The sequence below is a fragment of the Scyliorhinus torazame genome, chromosome 12 (genome assembly GCF_047496885.1).
Source record: "Scyliorhinus torazame isolate Kashiwa2021f chromosome 12, sScyTor2.1, whole genome shotgun sequence".
Taxonomy (NCBI): Eukaryota; Metazoa; Chordata; class Chondrichthyes; order Carcharhiniformes; family Scyliorhinidae; genus Scyliorhinus; species Scyliorhinus torazame.
The window spans coordinates 10414468-10438776 of NC_092718.1; the positions used below are offsets into that span (position 1 = coordinate 10414468).

The 24309-nt window shown below is 48.6% G+C and overlaps 1 protein-coding gene across 2 annotated transcripts in view; it reads right to left on the reverse strand.

Annotated features, from left to right (window-relative positions):
* Nucleotides 1–24309, reverse strand: part of spg11 (SPG11 vesicle trafficking associated, spatacsin) — a 230978-nt gene that overhangs the window by 187986 nt on the left and 18683 nt on the right. For both annotated transcript variants that reach the window (XM_072470406.1, XM_072470405.1), the window contains exons 6-7: nt 7659–8101; nt 3984–4129 (exon numbers count right to left, since the gene is read on the reverse strand). In XM_072470406.1, coding sequence (XP_072326507.1) covers nt 3984–4129; nt 7659–8101 — 589 coding nt within the window. The remainder of the gene's footprint in view (nt 1–3983; nt 4130–7658; nt 8102–24309) is intronic.

Below are 24309 nucleotides of genomic sequence, written 5' to 3' on the forward strand. Positions count from 1 at the left end.
CCTTGTCGATTAGCCATCACCTTTTTCCAGCTCCTCACCGGTTCCCACGCAGCTGTATCTCCCCCAGGCGGTGCCCCCCCGCCCATCCTCTCCCATACCAGCTCCCCCCTCTCCCCAGCAGCAGCAACCCAGTAATTCCCCCCTCTAGATCCCCCGCTAGCGTAATTACTCCCCCCATGTTCCTCCCAGAAGTCAGCAAACTCTGGCTGACCTCGGCTTCCCCCAGTGACCTCGGCTCGCACCGTGCGACGCCCCCTCCTTCCTGCTTCTCTATTCCCGCCATGATTATCATAGCGCGGGAACCAAGCCCGCGCTTCTCCCTTGGCCCCGCCCCCAATGGCCAACGCCCCATCTCCTCCACCTCCCCTCCTCCCCCCATCACCACCTGTGGGAGAGAGAAAAGTTACCGCATCGCAGGATTAGTACATAAAACCCCTCTTTGCCCCCCACATTCGCCCCACCACTTTGTTCGAACGTTCTTTTTAATAACCCGCTCATTCCAGTTTTTCTTCCACAATAAAAGTCCACGCTTCATCCGCCGTCTCAAAGTAGTGGTGCCTCTCTCGATATGTGACCCACAGTCTTGCCGGTTGCAGCATTCCAAATTTTATCTTCTTTTTATGAAGCACCGCCTTGGCCCGATTAAAGCTCGCCCTCCTTCTCGCCACCTCCGCACTCCAGTCTTGATAAACGCGGATCACCGCGTTCTCCCATTTACTACTCCGAGTTTTCTTCGCCCATCTAAGGACCATTTCTCTATCCTTAAAACGGAGGAATCTCACCACTATGGCTCTGGGAATTTCTCCTGCTCTCGGTCCTCGCGCCATCACTCGGTATGCTCCCTCCACCTCCAACGGACCTGCCGGGGCCTCCGCTCCCATTAACGAGTGCAGCATCGTGCTCACATATGCCCCGACGTCCGCTCCCTCCACACCTTCAGGAAGACCAAGAATCCTCAGGTTGTTCCTCCTTGCGTTGTTTTCCAGTGCCTCCAACCTTTCCACACATAGTTTCTGATGTGCCTCCTGCGTCTCCGTCTTCACTACCAGGCCCTGTATATCGTCCTCATTCTCGGCTGCCTTTGCCTTCACGACCCGAAGCTCCCGCTCCTGGGTCTTTTGTTCCTCCTTTAGCCCTTCGATCGCCTGTAGTATCGGGGCCAACTGCTCTTTCTTCATTTCCTTTTTGAGCTCTTCCACACAGCATTTCAAGAACTCTTGTTGTTCAGGGCCCCATGTTAAACTGCCACCTTCCGACGCCATCTTGGTTTTTGCTTGCCTTCCTTGCCGCTGTTCTAAAGGATCCACTGCAATCTGGCCACTTCCCTCTCCTTTTTCCATCCGTATCCAGGGGGGATTCCCTTCTGGTTTACCGCACAGTGTTTTTAGCCGTCAAAATTGCCGTTGGGGCTCCTATCAAGAGCCCAAAAGTCCGTTTCACAGGGAGCTGCCGAAATGTGCGACTCAGCTGGTCATCGCCGCACCCGGAAGTCCCGCTCAACTGATCATTAAGTACATGAAAAGAAAATACATAATAGGGCAACACAAGGTACACAATGTAACTAGATAACACCGGCATCGGGTGAAGCATACAGGGTGTAGTGTTAATGAGGCCAGTCCATAAGAGGATCGTTTAGGAGTCTGGTAACAACGGGGGGGGGGGGTGGAAGAAGCTGTTTTTGAGTCTGTTCGTGCGTGTTCTCAGACTTTTGTATCTCCTGCCCGATGGAAGAAGTTGGAAGAGCGAGTAATCCAGTGTGAGGGGTCTTTGATTATGCTGCCTGCTTTCCCCAGGCAGCGGGAGGTGTAGATGGACTCAATAGATGGGAGGCAGGTTTGTGTGATGGACTGGGCTATGTTCATGACTCTCTGAAGTTTCTAGCAGTCTTGGGCCGAGCAGTTGCCATACCAGGCTGTGATGCAGCCAGATAGGATGCTTTCTATGATGCATCTGTAAAAGCTGCTAAGGGTTAATGTGGACATGCCGAATTTCCTTAGTTTCCTGAGGAAGTATAGGTCCTGTTGTGCTTTCTTGGTGGTAGCGTCGACGTGGGTGGACCAGGACAGATTTTTGGAGATGTGTACCCCATGGAATTTGAAACTGCTAACCATCTCCAACTCGGCCCCATTGATGCCGACAGGGGTGTGTACAGTACTTTGTTTCCTGAAGTCAATGACCAGCTCTTTAGTTTTGCTGGCATTGAGGGATAGATTGTTGTCGCTGCACCACTTCATTGTGGATAGCACAATTGCTTCACAGCTCCAGGGTCCCAGGTTCAATTCCTGCTTGGGTCGCTGTCTGTGTGGAGTCTGCACATCCTCCCAGTGTCTGCGTGGGTTTTCTCCGGGTGCTCCGGTTTCCTCCCACAGTCCAAAGATGTGCAGGTTAGGTGGATTGGCCATGCTAAATTGCCCTTAGTGTCCAAAATTGCCCTTAGTGTTGGGTGGGGTTACTGGGTTATGGGGATAGGGTGGAGGTGTTGACCTTGGGTAGGGTGCTCTTTCCAAGAGCCGGTGCAGACACGATGGGCTGAATGGACTCCTTCTGCACTGTAAATTCTATGAACTGGATCTCCACCCTCCGACTCTGCTCCCAGTCAGCTGCACTCTCTGTAAACTCCTGGCTCTCTTCTCACTCTTTGCAGAAATGTCAGAAACAAAATGAAAGGAGCACCTTACTCCCTCCTCACCTAACTCCCTCAGTCACCAAACTCTCACTATTGCACTCAAATGCACCAAATTCAGCACTCCCTCAGTCACCAAACTCTCACTATAGCACTCAAATGCACCAAATTCAGCACTCAGTGCAAACAAAGTCTGCAGTGTCGGGGATCACTTTTATACTGTGAATCTAGCCTCTGAAAACTGGCCTAATCCAATTAACTAATTAACAAGCTGCAGCTGCAAGTGCCTACAAGTAGAAGCTTTGTTTAAAGCTGATTGAAAATTCACCTTCTTCTAAACCAAACAGCAACTTTTAAGTTAATTAACTAAATAAAAGAAAGACTAGACTTTAGATAAAAATGAAGCCTTATACTCCCTCAGTCACCAAACTCTCACTATAGCACTCAAATGCACCAAATTCAGCACTCTGTGCAATTTAGGGTCCAAGCAGTTCGCACTAAGTCTTCTTCACTCATCAGCCCTGTGCTTGCTGACCTACACGGGCTCCCAGTTCGACAAATACTTCAACTTTAACATTCTCATTTTGGTTTTCAAATCCCTCCTTTGCCTTACACTTACGCCCTCCATCTCAACAACCAGCTTGCCTCACGCACCCTAAATCTTCTTCACTTTACCACCAGCAGCTGTGCCTTCAGCTGCCTGGCTCCCTGCTACAACATCCATCTCATTGCCTTTCTCTCCTCCTTTAAGATGCTCCTTTAAATTATCTTCTTGCACAGGTTTTGTGTCATCTGCCCTAACATCTCTTTCCATGCTTCAACATGGGGGCAGCACTGTAGCATTGTAGCATTGTGGATAGCACAATTGCTTCACAGCTCCAGGGTCCCAGGTTCGATTCCGGCTTGGGTCAATGTCTGTGCGGAGTCTGCACATCCTCCCCGTGTGTGCGTGGGTTTCCTCCGGGTGCTCCGGTTTCCTCCCACAGTCCAAAGATGTGCAGGTTAGGTGGATTGGCCATGATAAATTACCCTTAGTGTCCAAAATTGCCCTTCCGTGTTGGGTGGGGTTGCTGGGTTGTGGGGATAGGGTGGAGGTGTTGACCTTGGGTAGGGTGCTCTTTCCAAGAGCCGGTGCGGACTCGATGGGCCGAGTGGCCTCCTTCTGCACTGTAAATTCTATGAAATATCAAAATTTGTCACTAACATTCCCATGAAGCAAATGATTTTTATTAGACTGAAGGCACTATATAAATGCGATGTTGTATTTGCATTCCAAACAGTGCCCAAAAATACCTTTACAGAAGAGTTTAGCAAAAAATGTCTTAACAATACAAGCTTTTAACTTTATAAAAACCCTCACCTCTAACGCATGGATGGGAATTGAACATCGATTCCAATGATTGAGATGACACACCGAGTCGACAATGCCTGCTTTCCCATAAATCATTAAACGATTCAATAGATCTTCTTGCGAGAAAGCAAATACCACCATGGAAAGGCCAGCATCTAAGAAAATTAAATTGGAAACATAAGATGTCTGTGCCAAATCAAGTTTACAGGAATTTAAAAAAATTTTTTTTAACTCATTCAATGAGACGTGGGGGTCGCAGGCTGTGCCAGCATTTCTTGTGGATCTGGAGTCACATGTAGGCCAGGCCGGATAAGGACGGCAAATTTCCTTCCCTAAAGGACATTAGTGAACCAGATGGGTTTTTAATGTCAATGGTTTCATTTAATTCCAGATTTTTACTGAATTCAAATTTCACCATCTGCAGTGGTGGGATTTGAACCTGGAACCCCAGTGCATTACTCTGAGTCTCTGGATTGCTAGTCCAGTGACATACCACTACACCACCACCTCCCTCATATAGAAGGGCTTCAAATAACCTGTTTTAGCCATTTATTCTAATTCTTAAAATTCATTCAAACTGAAAATGTATTAAACTTCCTAAATCATTCATTTGGCAAGTGCATCACGCAAAGTGTTCATGAAGGTTTGATGTTCAGTTTACTCTGAATTGACTAGTCTCAATTAGTCAAGCAGTGCATGTGTACTTCACCTCAGATCCATGGATCATGGCGCGGGAGCAAACAGTTTCTCCACTCCCTATTATTCCTCTGAAAGTGTGCATTGGGCAGCACAGTAGCACAGTGGTTAGCACTGTTGCTTCACTGCGCCAGGTTCCCGGGTTCGATTCCCAGCTTGGGTCACTGTCTGTGTGGAGTCTGCACGTTCTCCCAGTGTCTGCGTGGGTTTCCTCCGGGTGCTCCGGTTTCCTCCCACAAGTCCTGAAAGACGTGCTGTTAGGCGAATTGGACATTCTGAATTCTCCCTCTGTGTACCCGAACAGGTGCCAGAATGTGGCGATTCGGGGCTTTTCACAGTAACCTCATTGCAGTGTCAATGTAAGCCTACTTGTGGCAATAATAAAGATTATTAGATGTTAGGACAGAGGCCAGAAGACAAAACTCCTGCCCACATGATTGTCAAGACACGGGTATGAAAATTGGTTACTTGGGCCTGCAACATCCCTGGAACCATAACCCAATAAGTCAGCACACCAGGAGAGGACAACAAAGAGAAACAAAATAATGGATGTCACAACCCAACATTAAGATCCCACTGTAAAAACTGCGGCCTTTCACGACAGAAAAACTGGCGTGAAAGGGCCACATATTCCTAGCCCTGCAGGGGGCTAGCAGTGACCCATCGGGAAGCCCGCAGCTTTTGCTCCAGATACGGGACCCGCGCCTCCGGGTCAGAGGCCGCGCATGCGCACGGCAGCAGCCTCCCAACCGCGCCGTGCTCCATGGCAGACTCGGACGGCGGAGCTGGACCTCCCAAATAGTGCCCCCGATCGGCCACGTGCCCGACCCAGACCACCCGCCCAAAATTAGCCCGGTGCTGTATATGGCCCCCACTGCCCTCCAATCGGCCCACCCCCAACTCTGGCGGCCATGGACTGAATCCGCAGCCGCCGCGCTAGTATCCCGACCGGCAGGACCCGTCGGGACTTCGGCCGGTCAGGGGCGGAGAATGGCGGGGTGGGCCTCCAGCAATGGCCATACTCAGCTTTTATGGGCCCAGAGAATCGGGGAACCGGCGCCGGTCCCGATTCCATGCGCGGATTTCGGCATCGGGGTGCGGAGAATCCAGCCCCATATTTTTGAAATGACACGCTTTGAAAGCTCCTATTTATTAAAGGAATATGGAGTCACCACATTAGTCTTTTAAACATTCTGACCTTGATGTTTAGTTTTTTTAAATTCATTCATGGGACGTGGGCCTCGCAGGCTGTGCCAGCATTCATTGTCCATCCCCAATTGCCCTTGAGGGAGCATTTAAGAGTTGCTGTGGGTATGGACTCTGAGTCACATGTAGGCCAGACCAGGTAAGGATGGCAGATTTCCTTCCCTAAAAAGGACATTACTGAACCAGATGGGTTTTACAACAAATCGCCAATAGTTTCATGGTCATCATTAGACTTTTAATTCCTGATTTTTTAAAATTCAAATTTCACCATCTGCATGGGTGGGATTTGAACCTGGGTCCCCAGAGCATTACTCTGGGTCTCTGGTTAATTAGTCCAGTAACAATACCACTATGCCACCGCCTCCCTCTAAAGCACAAGCGACAAGCTACAAGTTTTTCCTCACAGTTTCTTTGATCATTTGTTCTAATTAACCTAAACCAAATCTACAAAGATGTGAGCTTCAAGAATGATCTTCCGTTCTATTATAAAAGGTATGATGTAGGAAATGGAGATCCAGATGTTGATCGACATTTTTTAGTTGCTGAATTTCCTTTCCTTACAGAAGCTAAAACATTGCACTGGCCCAATGGGAAGATGTCAGCAAGTCAAAGAAAGTAACATGACTAACCACAGCAACAAATTTTAACACTTATACAGCACTCATCCTCTGCCAAAAGGCTTCTCAAAAGTGTTTCACAATATGAAAAAGGATATGGGCGACACCACGCACATGGAGAATGCAGCTCCCTCTGTTTAGAAAATGTTTCAGGTACATGTACCAATCCCTACAAACCTATATTTTCAGCTCAATTTATTACACAGCATAATTTGAATTCTACCTGGTGCCTCAAGCATTTCACAATGAACTTATTGCATTAATTTATAAATAAGTCGGTTTTGGTTAGGAATTATTCTGGTCTCCGTATAAGAACCCAAAGACTAGGATTGCAACAAACATTAAAATGACTATTATTCCTTTCCGGCCGACTGCAAACCTTTATGCAGAGGGTTATAGCAGCAGTTTTATTTTGCATATCTTCGGTATAAACCAGTTATGCAGTTGTGGTGAAACACAAATAACAGAAGTGCTTCACCTCTCCAGACTAAATGGTGGACTAATCACCTTAAACTCAGCAAACAAAGTTTGGGGCGGCATGGTAGTAAAGTGGTTAGCACTGCTTCCTCACAGAGCCAGGTACTCGGGCACTTGGGTGACTATCTGTGTGGAGTATGTACGTTCTCCCTGTGTCTGCGTGGGTTTTCTCCGGGTGCTCCGGTTTCCTCCCACAGTCCATAGATGTGCAGGTTAGGTGGATTGGCCATGCTAAATTGCCCCTTAGTGTCCAAACGTTGGGTGGGATACAGGGCTAGAGCAGGGATTGGGCCTAGGTAGGGTGCTCTTTCTAAGGAGCGGCGCAGACTCAATGAACCAAATGGCCTCCTTCTGCACTGTAGTGATTCCGTGATTCGGTGGCTAAATTAATAAATAACATGTTAAAATTAGATCTCAGTTGCCTGTTCACATCATTCCAGAACAGACGTAAAATCATTCAGAGCAGGGAGCTGGCTTGGCGTTTCAACCAATATTTCTCCCCCTTAGCCAGTATGACAAAAAGCAAATGCTGAAATGTCAATTCATTACATAACTGCCAATGGGACATGCTGGCACAGAATGTTGACAAACCAGATGTGTCAAAGTCATTAATCACGTGAAGCGCTTATGGAGGCTATCCTGAAAAAGACACAACACAAATAGATTTAAACAACCACAAAAAGTGTACCTGTGAGAAACAGGCACAATTCATCCTTCCCGTCTCCTTCCACTGGTAAGGAATGGCTGTCGATGTGATGATATTTCACCTCTTGTGTTTCCAAGTCCCAGAAGACAACAGTTGCCGCGCCAAAGTCAGGAGCAACGAGAGTGAACAAAACGCTGAATTCGGAAACAGACACTATCTCGATGCTCATGGATTCTTTGAGCCCCTGAAGCTGCACCATTCCACCCAATTTATTTGCCCTGCTGTTCAGATCCTCTTTCTGACCAAAGCTTTTAGCTGCATCATCATGGAGCACCACAGGAGATTTATGAAAACGGAGTTGGCAGGATGCATCATTAGAATTTAGACAGGACACACGGTGATACCACGGAGACCTCTGCAGGAATCCTTCTGCTGACGGTACTTTAGTCTGATTGTAGATAGCTCCCAGACGGGCTTTCCAGGACCTTTGGCAAACATAGAAAATATTTACTTATATAATAAAATAATCCTATAAATGCACATTTTAAGATAATAAACACTACTACTACAAGCCTCTCTGAATTAGTAAAACAGTATGGCCTCAGACTTAACCTTTTGGGGCCGAGGTTGTGAAAGACAATATAAACTCAAATCTTTCTTTCTTTGGACCCATCCACTCCTTCCATTCCTCTTTTAAGACCCATCTCTTTGAAAACACTTTGATCACCCAACTAATCTGTCCTCTGACTCAGCATATATACTCTTGAAGAACATAAGAACTAGGAGCAGGAGTAGGCCATCTGGCCCCTCGAGCCTGCTCCACCATTCAATGAGATCATGGCTGATCTTTTGTGGACTCAGCTCCACTTTCCAGCCCGAACACCATAACCCTTAATCCCTTTATTCTTCAAAAAACTATCGATCTTTATCTTAAAAACATTTAATGAAGGAGCCTCTACTGCTTCACTGGGCAAGGAATTCCATAGATTCACAACCCTTTGGGTGAAGAAGTTCCTCCTAAACTCAGTCCTAAATCTACTTCCCCTTATTTTGAGGCTATGCCCCCTAGTTCTGCTTTCACCCGCCAGTGGAAACAACCTGCCCGCATCTATCCTATCTATTCCCTTCATAATTTTATATGTTTCTATAAGATCCCCCCCATATCCTTCTAAATTCCAACGAGTACAGTCTCAGTCTGCTCAACCTCTCCTCGTAATCCAACCCCACCAGCTCTGGGATTAACCTAGTGATTCTCCTCTGCACACCCTCCAGTGCCAGTACGTTCTTTCTCAAGTAAGGAGACCAAAACTGAACACAATACTCGAGGTGTGGCCTCACTAACACCTTATACAATTGCAGCAGAACCTCCCTAGTCTTAAACTCCATCCCTCTAGCAATGAAGGACAAAATTCCATTTGCCTTCTTAATCACCTGTTGCACCTGAAAACCAACTTTTTGAAGTCTTACAACATCAGGTTACCGTCCAACGGGTTGATTTGGAATCAGTAGCTTTCGGAGCTCCTTCATCAGGTGAGAGTCAGTATGAAGACATAGGCACCAAATTAAACAGGACCTCAAAGGTCATAACCTCTGGATTATTACCTGAGCCATGAGCAAATTGGCATTAAGTAAATCAAATGAGAGAGATGAATTCATAGTTCAAAGATTGGTGTGGGAGCAGTGGGTTTTGGTTCATGGCACCAGTACTGGAGAAAGTGGGAGCTGTAACATTGGGATGGTCTACACTAGAAGGGTGCAGAGCTGCATAACTAGGGAAGTAGAGAAGGTTTTAAACCAAACTGTGGGGGCAAGGGATCAATTTTGGGATCAACCGGGCAGCACGGTAGCACAAGTGACTAGCACTGTGGCTTCACAGCTCCAGGGTCCCAGGTTCGATTCCCGGCTTGGGCCACTGTCTGTGTGGAGTATGCACGTTCTCCCCGTGTCTGCGTGGGTTTCCTCGGGGTGCTCCGGTTTCCTCCCATAGTCCAAAGATGTGCGGGTTAGGTGGATTGGCCATGCTAAATTGCCCTTAGTGTCCAAAAGGTTACGAGGGGTTACGGGGATAGGGTGAAAGTGAGAGCTTAAGTGGGTCGGTGCAGACTCAATGGGCCGAATGGCCTCCTTCTGCACTATGTTCTACGTGGTGAATCAAAAGAGCAGACAGAAGGGAAAAGAAAAAGGTATTGTTGTGGAAAATGAAAAAACAGGTTGTAATAGTAAATCAATAGGAGACTAGGGGTTGTAAAAAGAATAAAAGGACAAAACTAAGTTTATATCTGAATGCGCACAGCATTAAAAATAAAGCAGATGAACTGACAGCGCACATAGAAATAGAGAAGTACGATTTGAGATATTTAATGGAGGCATGGCTGTGGGAGGACATGAACTGGGACCAGAATATTGAAGGGTACAGTATATTTCGAAATAATAATCGCTTGTCACAAGTAGGCTTCAATGAAGTTACTGTGAAAAGCCCCCAGTCGCCACATTCCGGCGGGAGGAAAGGAGGTGGAGGAGATGGGGCGTTGGCCATTGGGGGCGGGGCCAAGGGGGAAGCGCGGGCTCGGTTCCCGCACTATGATAATCATGGCGGGAATAGGGAAGCAGGAAGGAGGGGGCGTCGCACGGTGCGAGCCGAGGTCACGGGGGGAAGCCGAGGTCGGCCAGAGTTTGCTGACTTCTGGGAGCAACATGGGGGGTGTAACTACGCTAGTGGGGGATCTAGCGGGGGGGGGGGGGGGGGGTGGGAGGGGGGAATTATTGGGCTGCTGCTGCTGGGGAGAGGGGGGAGCTGGCATGGGGTGGGATGGGCGGGGGGGCACCGCCTGGGGGGGACACAGCTGCATGGGAACCGGGTGAGGAGCTGGAAAAAGGGGATGGCTAATCGACAAGGGGGGGGGGGTAAAAAGCCCCCCAACCCGGCTGATCACGTGGAACGTGAGAGTGCTGAACGGGCCGATAAAGAGGGCACGGGTACTCGCACACCTTAAGAAACTTAAGGCAGACGTGGTTATGTTACAGGAAACGCACCTGAAACTGATAGACCAGGTTAGGCTACGCAAAGGATGGGTGGGGCAGGTGTTCCATTCGGGGCTAGATGCGAAAAACAGGGGGGTGGCTATATTAGTGGGGAAGTGGGTAATGTTCGAGGCAAAGACTATAGTGGCGGATAACGGGGGCAGATACGTGATGGTGAGTGGCAAACTACAGGGGGAGACGGTGGTTTTGGTAAACGTATATGCCCCGAACTGGGATGATGCCAATTTTATGAGGCGTATGCTAGGATGCATCCCGGACCTAGAGGTGGGAAAGTTGGTAACGGGGGGAGATTTCAATACGGTGTTGGAACCAGGGCTGGACAGGTCGAGATCCAGGACTGGAAGGAGGCCGGCTGCAGCCAAGGTGCTTAAAGATTTTATGGAGCAGATGGGAGGAGTAGACCCGTGGAGATTTAGCAGACCTAGGAGTAAGCAGTTTTTGTTTTTCTCCTATGTCCACAAAGTCTATTCGCGAATAGACTTTTTTGTTTTGGGAAGGGCGTTGATCCCAAAGGTGAGGGGAACGGAGTATACGGCTATAGCCATTTCGGATCACGCTCCACATTGGGTGGACTTGGAGATAGGGGAGGAAAAAGAACGGCGTCCATCCTGGAGAATGGACATGGGACTAATGGCAGATGAGGGGGTGTGTCTAAGGGTGAGGGGGTGCATTGAAAAGTACTTGGAACTCAATGATAATGGGGAGGTCCAGGTGGGAGTGGTCTGGGAGGCGCTGAAGACAGTGGTTAGAGGGGAGCTGATATCAATAAGGGCACATAAAGGAAAGCAGGAGAGTAGGGAACGGGAGCGGTTGCTGCAAGAACTTCTGAGGGTGGACAGGCAATATGCGGAGGCACCGGAGGAGGGACTGTACAGGCAAAGGCAAAGGCTACACGTAGAATTTGACTTGCTGACAATGGGTAATGCAGAGGCACAGTGGAGGAAGGCACAGGGTGTACAGTACGAATATGGGGAGAAGGCGAGCAGGTTGCTGGCCCACCAATTAAGGAAAAGGGGAGCAGCGAGGGAAATAGGGGGAGTGAGGGATGAGGAAGGAGAGATGGAGCAGGGAGCGGAGAGAGTGAATGGAGTGTTCAAGGCATTTTATAAAAAATTATACGAAGCTCAACCCCCGGATGGGAGGGAGAGAATGATGGGCTTTCTGGACCGGCTGGAATTTCCCAAGTTGGAGGAGCAGGAAAGGGTGGGACTGGGAGCACAGATTGAAATAGAGGAAGTAGTGAAAGGAATTAGGAGCATGCAGGCGGGGAAGGCTCCGGGACCGGATGGATTCCCAGTTGAATTTTACAGGAAATATGTGGACTTGCTCGCCCCGCTACTGATGAGGACCTTTAATGAGGTAAAGGAAAGGGGACAGCTGCCCCCGACTATGTCTGAGGCAACGATATCGCTTCTCCTAAAGAAGGAAAAGGACCCGCTGCAATGCGGGTCCTATAGACCTATTTCCCTCCTAAATGTAGACGCTAAGATTCTGGCCAAGGTAATGGCAATGAGGATAGAGGATTGTGTCCCGAGGGTGGTCCATGAGGACCAAACTGGGTTTGTGAAGGGGAGACAGCCGAATAAGAATATACGGAGGCTGCTAGGGGTAATGATGATGCCCCCACCAGAGGAGGAAGCGGAGATAGTGGTGGCGATGGATGCCGAGAAAGCATTTGATAGAGTGGAGTGGGATTATCTGTGGGAGGTGCTGAGGAGATTTGGTTTTGGAGATGAGTATGTTGGATGGGTGCAGCTGTTGTATAGGGCCCCAGTGGCGAGTGTGGTCACGAATGGACGGGGATCTGCATACTTTCGGCTCCATAGAGGGACAAGGCAGGGATGCCCTCTGTCCCCATTATTGTTTGCACTGGCGATTGAGCCCCTGGCAATAGCATTGAGGGGTTCCAAGAAGTGGAGGGGAGTACTTAGAGGAGGAGAAGAACACCGGGTATCTCTGTATGCGGATGATTTGTTGTTATATGTAGCGGACCCGGCGGAGGGGATGCCAGAGATAATGCGGACACTTCGGGTGTTTGGAGAATTCTCAGAATATAAACTGAACATGGGGAAAAGTGAGTTGTTTGTGGTGCATCCAGGGGAGCAGAGCAGAGAAATAGAGGACTTACCGCTGAGGAAGGTAACAAGGGACTTTCGTTACTTGGGGATCCAGATAGCCAAGAATTGGGGTACATTGCATAGGTTAAATTTAACGCGATTGGTGGAACAAATGGAGGAGGACTTCAAGAGATGGAACATGGTATCCCTGTCACTGGCAGGGAGGGTGCAGGCGGTTAAAATGGTAGTCCTCCCGAGATTCCTCTTTGTGTTTCAGTGCCTCCCGGTGGTGATCACGAAGGCTTTTTTCAAAAGGATCGAAAAGAGTATCATGAGTTTTGTGTGGGCCGGGAAGACCCCGAGAGTGAGGAAGGGATTCTTACAGCGTAGTAGGGATAGGGGGGGCTGGCACTACCGAGCCTAAGTGAGTACTACTGGGCCGCCAATATCTCAATGGTGAGTAAGTGGATGGGGGAAGAGGAGGGAGCGGCGTGGAAGAGATTGGAGAGGGCGTCCTGTAGGGGGACTAGCCTACAAGCTATGGTGACGGCCCCATTGCCGTTCTCACCGAAGAAATACACCACAAGCCCGGTGGTGGTGGCGACTTTGAAAATTTGGGGACAGTGTAGACGGCATAGGGGAAAGACGGGAGCCTTGGTGGGGTCCCCGATAAGAAATAACCATAGGTTTGCCCCGGGGAGAATGGATGGGGGATTTGGAATATGGCAAAGAGCAGGAGTAACGCAACTGAAAGATCGGTTTGTGGATGGGAAGTTCGCAAGTCTGGGAGCGCTGACCGAGAAATATGGGTTGCCCCAAGGGAATGCATTCCGGTATATGCAACTGAGGGCTTTTGCGAGGCAACAGGTGAAGGAATTCCCGCAGCTCCCGACGCATGAGGTGCAGGACAGAGTGATCTCAAAGACATGGTTGGGGGACGGTAAGGTGTCAGATATATATAGGGAAATGAGGTACGAGGGGGAGATTATGGTAGATGAGCTGAAAGGGAAATGGGAAGAAGAGCTGGGGGAGGAGATTGAGGAGGGGCTGTGGGCGGATGCCCCAAGTAGGGCAAACTCATCGTCCTCGTGTGCCAGGCTAAGCCTGATTCAATTTAAGGTGTTACACAGGGTGCATATGACTGGAGCATGGCTCAGTAAATTTTTGGGGGTAGAGGATAGGTGTGCGAGATGCTCGAGAAGCCCAGCGAATCATACCCACATGTTCTGGTCATGTCCGGCACTACAGGGGTTCTGGGTGGGGGTGACAAAGGTGCTTTCGAAAGTAGTGGGGGTCCAGGTCGAACCAAGCTGGGGGTGGCTATATTTGGGGTTGCACAAGAGCCGGGAGGCGAGAGAGGCCGATGTTTTGGCCTTTGCGTCCCTAGTAGCCCGGCGCAGGATACTGTTGATGTGGAAGGAAGCCAAGCCCCCGGGGGTGGAGACCTGGATAAATGACATGGCAGGGTTTATAAAGCTGGAACGGATTAAGTTCGTCCTAAGGGGATCGGCTCAAGGGTTCACCAGGCGGTGGCAAGCGTTCGTCGAATACCTCACAGAAAGATAGAGGGAATGGAAAAGAAGGCAGCAGCAGCAGCAGCCCGGGGGGGGGGGGGGGGGGGGGGGGGGGGGGGGGGGAAGGAACCAGAAGGACTCTCAGGGTTGTTAATATATATGTATAATATGTATAGGTCGTTGCTATAAATAATTGTATATTGGACCGTTAAATTATATTTTTGGAGAGTGTTTATCTGAGACAAGGCAGTTGCCATTTAGTTTTAGTTTTTGTTATATATTATTTATTCTTTGTTTATAAAACAGGTCATTGTTATTTATACTGTTATATTATTGTGTAAAGGATACACAATGTACTGTGATGGTTGACCAAAAATTTTCAATAAAATATTTTTTTTAAAAAAAGATGACGGGCCTCCCTAGGTTCTTGTTCGTGTTTCAGTGCCTGCCTATTCTCATCCCCAAGGCCTTTTTCAAGTGGGTGAGCAAGAGTATTATGGGATTTGTGTGGGCAAATAAGACCCCGAGGGTCAAGAGACTGTTCTTGGAGCGCAGTCGGGGGGGGGGGTCCTAAGCTGGCACCGGGCGGGAATTAGAAGGATGGGGGATTTATTCATCAACGGGACTTTTGCCAGTCTGAGGGCACTGGAGGAGAAATTTGGGTTACCCCCGGGAAATGCCTTTAGGTATATGCAGGTTCGGGCGTTCGTGAGGAGGCAGGTTGCGGAATTCCCGCTGCTGCCTGCCCGGAGGATACATGACAGGGTGAATTCGGGCTTGTGGGTCGGAGAGGGTACGGTCTCGGAGATATATCAGGAGCTGCATGAGGCGGAGGAGGCCTCGGTGGAGGAGCTAAAGGGTAAGTGGGAGGGGGAGCTGGGTGAGGAGCTGGATGAGGGCCTGTGGGCTGACGCCCTGGGCAGGGTCAATTCCTCCTCATCTTGCGCCAGGCTCAGCCTGATCCAGTAGAAAGTGGTACACAGGGACACGTGACAGGGGCGAGGATGAGTAAGTTTTTTGGGGTGGAGGACAGGTGTGCGAGATGTACGGGGAGCCCAGCAAACCACGCCCATATGTTCTGGGCGTGCCCGGCACTTGCGGAGCTTTGGAAGGGCTTTGCAAAGGCTATGTAAAGGTCTTGGATACTCGGGTAAAACAGAGCTGGGGGTTGGCGACATTTGGGGTATCGGATGATCTGGGAGTGCAGGAGTCGAAAGAGGCCGGAGTCCTGGCCTTTGCCTCCTTGGTAGCCTGAAGAAGGCTCTTGTTAATGTGATGGGACGCAAAGCCCCCAAGCATAGAGGCTTGGGTCAATGACATGGCGGGGTTTCTCAGGCTGGAGAAGATAAAGTTTGCCTTGTGCGGGTCCTTGCAGGGGTTCTCCAGGCGGTGGCAACCGTTCCTTGACTTTCTCGCGGAACGTTAGGTGGAGGTCAACAGCAGCAGCAACCCGGGGGGGGGGGGGGTGGGGGGGCTGATTTATTTTCCTTTTTGTAAGGGGCGCATGCCCCATTTCGTTTTGAGTTGGTGTTAGTTTTTTTAACTGTTTATCGTTTAGAGGGTTAAGTTGTTTTGTTGGCATGTTGCCCTTCTTTCTTTGTATTATTTTCCTTTTTGGGGTGTTTTGTAAAATTATTGAAAAACTTTGAATAAATACATTTTTAAAAAAACTATGGCATTAGCACAATAGAGGGGGATGACCCAAGTTCAGGAAACCATGATGTTGAAAAGGTTTGGATAGAGATGAGAAATAGTAACGGCAAGAATCATTTGTAGGAGCAGTGTTCAGGTCCCCTGGCAGTAACCACGTGGTAGGGTGGAAAATAAAAGAAGAAATAATTGGAGCTTGTCAGAAAGGTACAGCGATAATCATGGGAGATTTTAATTTACATATAGACCGGTAACATCAAATGGGCAAAGATAGCCTAAATGAGAAGTTTATTTAATGTTTTTGGAATAGTTTCGGAGAACAGCATGTTCTGAAGCACTAGACATGATAGTGCAATGAGATGGGAGTAATGAGATGGGAGTAATGAATGATCTTCGCGAAGGTTCTCCTTGGTAACAGCAACCATAATATGATTGAATTGTTTCAGGGAGAGAGAAGAGTGGGTCTGAGACTACTTTTTCAAAACATAAATGAGGGCATGAAAGCAGAGGTATCCAAGGTGAACTGGCAAATTAGGTCAAGGGATCGGTAAACAGAGATGCAGAGGCAAACATCTAAGAGGATATTTCAGAAGGCACAGAATGGATACATTCTAATGAGTAAGAAAGAGTCCAAAGGACATCTCCATCATCCATGGTTAACTAGAAAGGTTAAAGATAGTATCATACCGGTACCAAAGAAGACCCAGGCAACGTGCCTCAATGACTACCAACCAGTGGCCCTGACTTCAGTCGTAATGAAGTGCTTCGAGAGGTTGAGCATGAAGCGCATCACCTCCATACTCCCAGAACGCCTTGATCCACTGCAATTCGCATACCGCTGCAACCGGTCCACATCAGACACCATTTCCCTGGCCCTACACTCATCCCGAGAGCATCTCGAAACAAGGACTCCTACATCAGACTCCTATTTATTGACTACAGCTCCGCCTTCAACACCATAATCCCAGCCAAGCTCATATCAAAGCTCCAAAACCTAGGACTTGGCTCCCACTCTGCAACTGGATCCTCGATTTTCTTTTTTTTTTTTTAAAATAATTTTTATTAAAGGTTTTCATAAAATATCAATAACAAAATGAGAAAGAAAAAAGAACCCAACAGGGTTAAGTACAAAACACAATCTAAAAAAGCAACCCCCCAAACCCCTCCCCCCCTGTACCTAAATAATAAATTAACATTAACACCCCGACTTAAGACAACAGGTGTATACACCCCCTCAGACCCTTCCAGTGTAAATAACATAAACAAAAATAAAGTAAACCACCCCCCCCGCCGAGCTGCTGCTGCCATTGACCAATGTCTATCGTTCTGCCAGAAAGTCTAAGAACAGTTGCCACCCCCTAAAGAACCCTTGTACCGACCCTCTCAAGGCGAATTTCACCCTCTCCAATTTAATGAACCCTGCCATATCGCTGATCCAGGATTCCACGCTTGGGGGCCTCGTATCTTTCCACTGAAGGAGAATCCTTCGCCGGGTTACCAGGGACGCAAAGGCCAGAATTCCAGCCTCTTTCGCCTCCTGCACTCCCGGCTCCTCTGCCACCCCAAATATTGCGAGCCCCCAGCCCGGTTTGACCCTGGATCCTACCACCCTCGACACTGTCCTCGCTACGCCCTTCCAAAATTCCTCCAGCGCTGGGCATGCCCAGAACATATGGGTGTGATTTGCTGGGCTCCCTGAGCACCTAACACACGTGTCCTCACCCCCAAAGAACCTGCTCATCCTTGTCCCGGTCATGTGTGCCCTGTGCAGCACCTTAAACTGTATGAGGCTGTAAGGTTTTCGGGCAATTCGGCCCTTTTTGGACTGCCCAAGAATAAAACCCAGAGACTGTAAACTGGACACTTTTCAGCCAAGGGAACGTAACCAAATTTCCCAGCAGGCTTGGTCCGCTGAGCTGAGTAGGGGCATAGGTATTTACAAACCCCCCCCCCAGGAGCTACAAGGAAGAAGGAGCCAGACAACTAGATAAGATTAAAACACAGACAAAGGGGCATGGTAATACAAAGGGGCCTACCTGCTAGCAGGACAATGGGATGGTCATAGCCCCATGCAGATGTAAATGACTTGGCCTCCACCAGAGCAGAATCCAATCAACACCCCATCAACATAGCAAGGTGAGAATAGCAGCGATCTCCGGAGCTGATGGAAGACTTTGAAAATCTTCACGAGAGCTTAACCTTGTTATCTAAAAAAGCAGACTGTCTGGGCTCAGTATATTGCGCTGGAAAAGCCCTTGAAGATAAACGGTAGGAAAAAAAAAACAAGTTGGAGGCGGACCTGGGGGAGGTACTCCAATCTTGACAGGAGCCGCCGGCAGGAACTCACTGGGTCAGAGGGGGCGGAGTCGGCGCCAAATTCAAATCGGGACAGGTCTGCCTGGCTGGAAGGAGCGGACCTGCGAGGAGAACCCGGAAGTCGACAGGTCTGACCGGCTCAAAGGGGGCGGGACCAGCGGGAACTTTAAACTTGGACCGATACAACGCAAATGGGAGGAAACCCCAGAAGTCGACAGGTCTGACCGGCTCAAAGGGGCGGGACCAGCAGGAACTTTAAACCTTACCAATTCAATGCAAAAGGGGCTGGCCGAAAACAGGAAAAAGCCAGGTAATTCAATATAAAAGGGGCTGTGTTTCGATTGAGGGTCTGTTGGCTTGACCTCTCCCCCTTTGACTTGACCTCCTGCAGCAGCTTGCGAAACTCCCTTGACTTTGATAGTGGTTGAGGCTTTGGGGCAGAGGGCTTGATTTGTGTTTTGTGCCATTGCTAAAATTGTGTAACAGTAAGATTTTACGTTGTGTCCGTTATAGTACTTCCTGAATAGACTTAGTTTGTTAGAGCTTAAGATTTTATTATAATTTCTTCTGTTTGATGATTTTGACCTGGGTTTTGCAATAAACCTCGATTTGCTGATAATTGGAGTCGTTTAAATTCTTCAATCTCTCACCAGCGATCTCTGACCAAGTCATTGTTAAGATATTCCTCACCTTAATTCCGGGGTCGAGAATCTAGGGTCATCTTGAACGATTCAAACCCGTTCACTCAGGACAGGCTGCTGGTTAGGTAATAAACAGCAGTGTCCTATTCTCTCTCTTGGGAAAGCTACTCCAGCGAAGTAGGAACCGGGTGGGTGTTGTACCACCGGCATTGGTGGGGGTCTGGATATCTGTGAGATATATGCCTCAGGCTTCCGGTTAGGGATAAACAGCAGGCTTGATTCAGTGCTCTCTCCCGCTGAGGTGTCCCAGTGCGGCATCCCCTGGCCTCTGAAGTTTCAGTGCCAGCTGGAGGGAGACACACACAGATACTCAAACCCCAGATATCGGCCCAGTAGTGGAGTAGCAAAGATGGAACCCTCTACAAGGCTGAGCCTCGCGCATGAAGAGGAAGAGTTCACCCTCTGCCCACGTCCCCTCTTCGATCTCCTCTCCCAACTCCTCCTCCCACTTACCTTTCAACTCCACCACTGAGGCCTCCTCCTCCTCCTGCATCACCTGGTATGTTTCCGAGATCTTCCCCACTCCCACCCCCCCCCACCCCCCCGAGAGCACCCTGTCCTGTACTGTGTGTGGCAGTAGCCGTGGGAATTCCATCACCTGCCGTCTGGCAAACGCCCTTACCTGTAAGTGCCTGAAGGTGTTCCCCGGGGGGAGCCCGTACTTCTCCTCCAGCTCACCCAAGCTCGCGAACTTCCCGTCCACAAACAGGTCCCCCAACTTTCGTATGCCTGCCCTGTACCACCCCGAAAACCCTCCACCTGTTCTTCCTGGGGCGAACCGGTGGTTCCCCCGTAATGGGGTCCACGCCGAGGCCCTAACTTCCCCCCTATGCGTCCTCCACTGCCCCCATATTTTGAGGGCCGCCACCACCACCGGGCTCGTGGTATACCTCCTTGGAGGGAGCGGCAGCGGCGCCATTGCCAGCGCCCCCAGACTCGTACCCACACAGGACACCGTCTCCAGCCTCTTCCATGCAGCCCCCTCCCCCTCCATCACCCACTTGCGCACCATTGTCGCATTGGCGGCCCAGTAGTACCCACAGAGGTTGGGCAGCGCCAGCCCCCCCCTATCTCTACTCCGCTCCAGGAACACCCTTCTCACCCTCGGAGTGGATCCTCGATTTTCTGACCAACAGCCCACTATCAGTAAGAATGAACAACAACACCTCCGCCACAACAGTCCTCAACATCGGCGCCCCGCAAGGCTGCGTACTTAGCCCCCTACTCTACTCCCTGTACACACACGACTGCGTGGCAAAACTTGGTTCCAACTCCATCTACAAGTTTGCTGACGATACGACCATAGTGGGCCGGATCTCGAATAACGATGAGTCCGAATACAGGAGGGCGATAGAAAACCTAGTGGAGTGGTGTAGCGACAAGAATCTCTCCCTCAATGCCAGCAAAACTAAAGAGCTGGTAATTGACTTCAGGAAGCAAAGTACTGTACACACCCCTGTCAGCATCAACAAGGCCGAGGTGGAGATGGTTAGCAGTTTCAAATTCCTAGGGGTGCACATCTCCAAAAATCTGTCCTGGTCCACCCACGTCGACGCTACCACCAAGAAAGCACAACAGCGCCTATACTTCCTCAGGAAACTAAGGAAATTCGGCATGTCCACATTGACTCTTACCAACTTTTACAGATGCACCATAGAAAGCATCCTATCGGGCTGCATCACAGCCTGGTATGGCAACTGCTCGGCCCAGGACCACAAGAAACTTCAGAGAGTCGTGAACACCGCCCAGTCCATCACACGAACCTGCCTCCCATCCATTGACTCCATCTACACCTCCCGTTGCCTGGGGAAAGCGGGCAGTATAATCAAAGATCCCTCCCACCCGGCTTACTCACTCTTCCAACTTCTTCCATCGGGCAGGAGATACAGAAGTCTGAGAACACGCACGAACAGACTCAAAAACAGCTTCTTCCCCACTGTCACCAGACTCCTAAATGACCCTCTTATGGACTGACTTCATTAACACTACACCCTGTATGTTTCATCCGATGCCAGTGCTTATGTAGTTGCATTGTATATGTTGTGTTGCCCTATTATGTATTTTCTTTTATTCCCTTTTCTTCTCTTGTACTTAATGATCTGTTGAGCTGCTCGCAGAAAAATACTTTTCACTGTGCCTTGGTACACGTGATAATAAACAAATCCAATCCAATCCAATCCAACTTAAAGAAAAAGCATATAATCGTGCAAAGACAGGTGGCAAATCAGAAGATTGGACAGAATATAAGGAACAGCTAAGGATGACAAAGGATTGAGGGAAAAGTTAGGGTACGAGAATGAGAAAAAGCTAGCCAGCAATATAAAAACACTTACTATCTATTTTTATAAGTATTTAAAGGAGAGAAGAGTTAACAAAATGAGAATTGGTCCGAGAAACAGTGCCTGGAAAATTGATAATGGACAAGGAGATGGCAGATGAATTAACCAGATATTTTGCATCAGTCTTCACCACAGACGTTACAAGTAACATCCCAGAAGCAGCTATAAACCAGGAAATAGGAAGGAGGGAGGAACTCGGGAAAATTACAGTCATCAGAGAAGTGGCACGGAGTAAATTGTTGGTGCTACAGGCTGACAAGAATCTGGTCCCAATGGGCTTCATCCTAGAGTCTTAAAGGAAGGTGATGCATTGGCTTAAAACTGTTTCAAAACTCCCTAGCTTCAGGGAAGATCTCACTAGCCAAGAAAATAGCAAATGTATCTTCATTATTCAAAAAGACAGGGAGACTCAAAGCAGGAAACCACAGGCCGGTTAGCTTAACATTTGTTGTAGGGAAAATGTTAGAAGGTATTGTTGAAGAAGGTATAGTAGCGCAATTGAATAAGCTCAAGGTGTTCAGGCAAAGTCAATATGGTTTTCTGAAAAGAAAATCATGTTTAACAAACTTATTGGAGTTGTTTGAGGAAGTAACCTGTGCTGCGGGTAAAGGGAACCAGTGGAGGTACTGATTTCCAGAAGACATTTGATAAAATGCCAAATTAAACGTTATTGTGGGAAATATAGGTGCATGCTATAGGGATGCTATTGGATAGATGCATAGAACATACAGTGCAGAAGGAGGCCATTCGGCCCATCGAGTCTGCACCGATCCACTTAAACCCTCACTTCCATCCTATCCCCATGAAATGAAATGAAATGAAATGAAAATCGCTTATTGTCACAAGTAGGCTTCAAATGAAGTTACTGTGAAAAGCCCCTAATCGCCACATTCCGGCGCCTGTTCGGGAAGGCTGTTACGGGAATCGAACCGTGCTGCTGGCCTGCCTTGGTCTGCTTTCAAAGCCAACGATTTAGAGCTGTGCTAAACAGCCCCATAACCCCTCCTAAACGTTTTGGATACTAAGGCCAATTTATCATGGCCAATCCACCTAACCTGCGCGTCTTTGGACTGTGGGAGGAAACCGGAGCACCCGGAGGAAACCCACGCAGACACGGGGAGAACGTGCAGACTCAGCACAGTAACCCAGCGGGGAATCGAACCTGGGACCCTGGCGCTGTGAAGCCACAATGCTATCCACTGTGCTACCGTGCTGCCCCATGGTTAGGTGGTTGGCTGACTGGCAGAAAGCAGAGAGTGGGAATAAATGGGTCTTTTTCAGGTTGGCAAGACGTAACGAATGGTGTGCGACAGGGATCAGTGCTGGGACCTCAACAGTTTACAAATTATGTAAATGACTTGGAGAAAGTATGTGCAGGTTAGATGGATTGGCCATGCTAAATTGGCCCTTAAGTGTCCAGGGATGTACAAGTTAGGTTACTGGGATGGGGCAGGGGGGTGGGGGGGGAAAAACAGAGAATGGGCCTGGATAGAGTGCTCTTTTGGAGGGTCGGTATAGACTCGATGGGCCAAATAGCATCCTTCTGCGTTGTAGTGATTCTATGATCTATGAAAGGGTTCGATAATCTATAAAAAGGGATTGAAAGAATGGCTGCCAAATTTGCTGATGACACAAAGATAGGTAGGAAATTAAGTTGGGACGGTGACATAATTTCATAGAATTTACAGTGCAGAAGGAGGCCATTCGGCCCATCGAGTCTGCACCGACTCTTGGAAAGAGCACCCCTCCAACGGTCGACACCTCCACCCTATCCCCATAACCCAGTAACCCCACCCAACACTAAGGGCAATTTTGGACACTATGGGCAATTTATCACGCCCAATCCACCTAACCTGCACATCTTTGGACTGTGGGAGGAAACTGGAGCACCCGGAGGAAACCCACGCACACACGGGGAGGATGTGCAGACTCCGCACAGACAGTGGCCCAAGCCGGAATCGAACCTGGGACCCTGGAGCTGTGAAGCAATTGTGCTATCCACAATGCTATCGTGCTTCCCTTATAAGGAGGCTATATATAGGTTAAATGAGTGGGCAAACATCTGGCAAATGGAGTATAATTTAGGAAAATGTCAATTGTCCATTTTGGCAGGAATAATAAGAAAGCATATTTTCTAAATGGTTTAGAGCTCAGATGCAGAAGGATCTGGGTGTCCTAGTGGATGAACCACAAACCGCAAGTATGCAGGTACAACAAGAAATTAGGAAAGCTAATGTAATGTTATCATTTATTGCGAGGGAAATTGAATACAAAAGTAGAGAGATTATGTTTCAGTTGTACTGAGCACTAGTGAGTCCACATTTGGAGTATGGTGCACAATAGGGGCTGTTTAGCACAGGGCTAAATCGCTGGCTTTGAAAGCAGACCAAGGCAGGCCAGCAGCACGGTTCAATTCCCGTAACAGCCTCCCCGAACAGGCGCCGGAATGTGCCAACTAGAGGCTTTTCACAGTAACTTCATTGAACCCTACTTGTGACAATAAGTGATTTTCATTTTCAATAAGCGATTTTCATTTTTCATTTTCAATATTGGTCACCTTATTTTTAGGAAGGTGTAAATGCATTGGAAGCAGTTCAGAGAAAGGTTTTTAACAATTTGTTCATGGGATGTGGGCGTCGCAGGCTGGGCCAGCATTTATTGCCCATCCTTAATTGTCCCCGAGGGGGGCAGTTAAGAGTCAACCACATTGCTGTGGGTCTGGAGTCACATGTAGGCCAGACCAGGTAAGGACAGCAGATTTCCTTCCCTAAAGGCCATTAGTGAAGCAGATGGGTTTTGACAACATTCGACAATGGTTTCATTAATTCCAGATTTTTATTGAATTCAAATTTCACTATTTGCAGTGGTGGAATTTGAACCTGGATCCCCCAGGGTATTACTCTGACTAATCTCACACAGGCCAGACATATATGGGAAACTAAATTACTACACTGGTGCCAATCAGGATATATTTTTGAGGTTGCTGTTCAAGGATACTGCTGAGGCAGAGTTCAGGGAACTTTACTTCCCCAGGCTACACCTTATCCAACAATGCCCGATTGATGCCCAAGAGT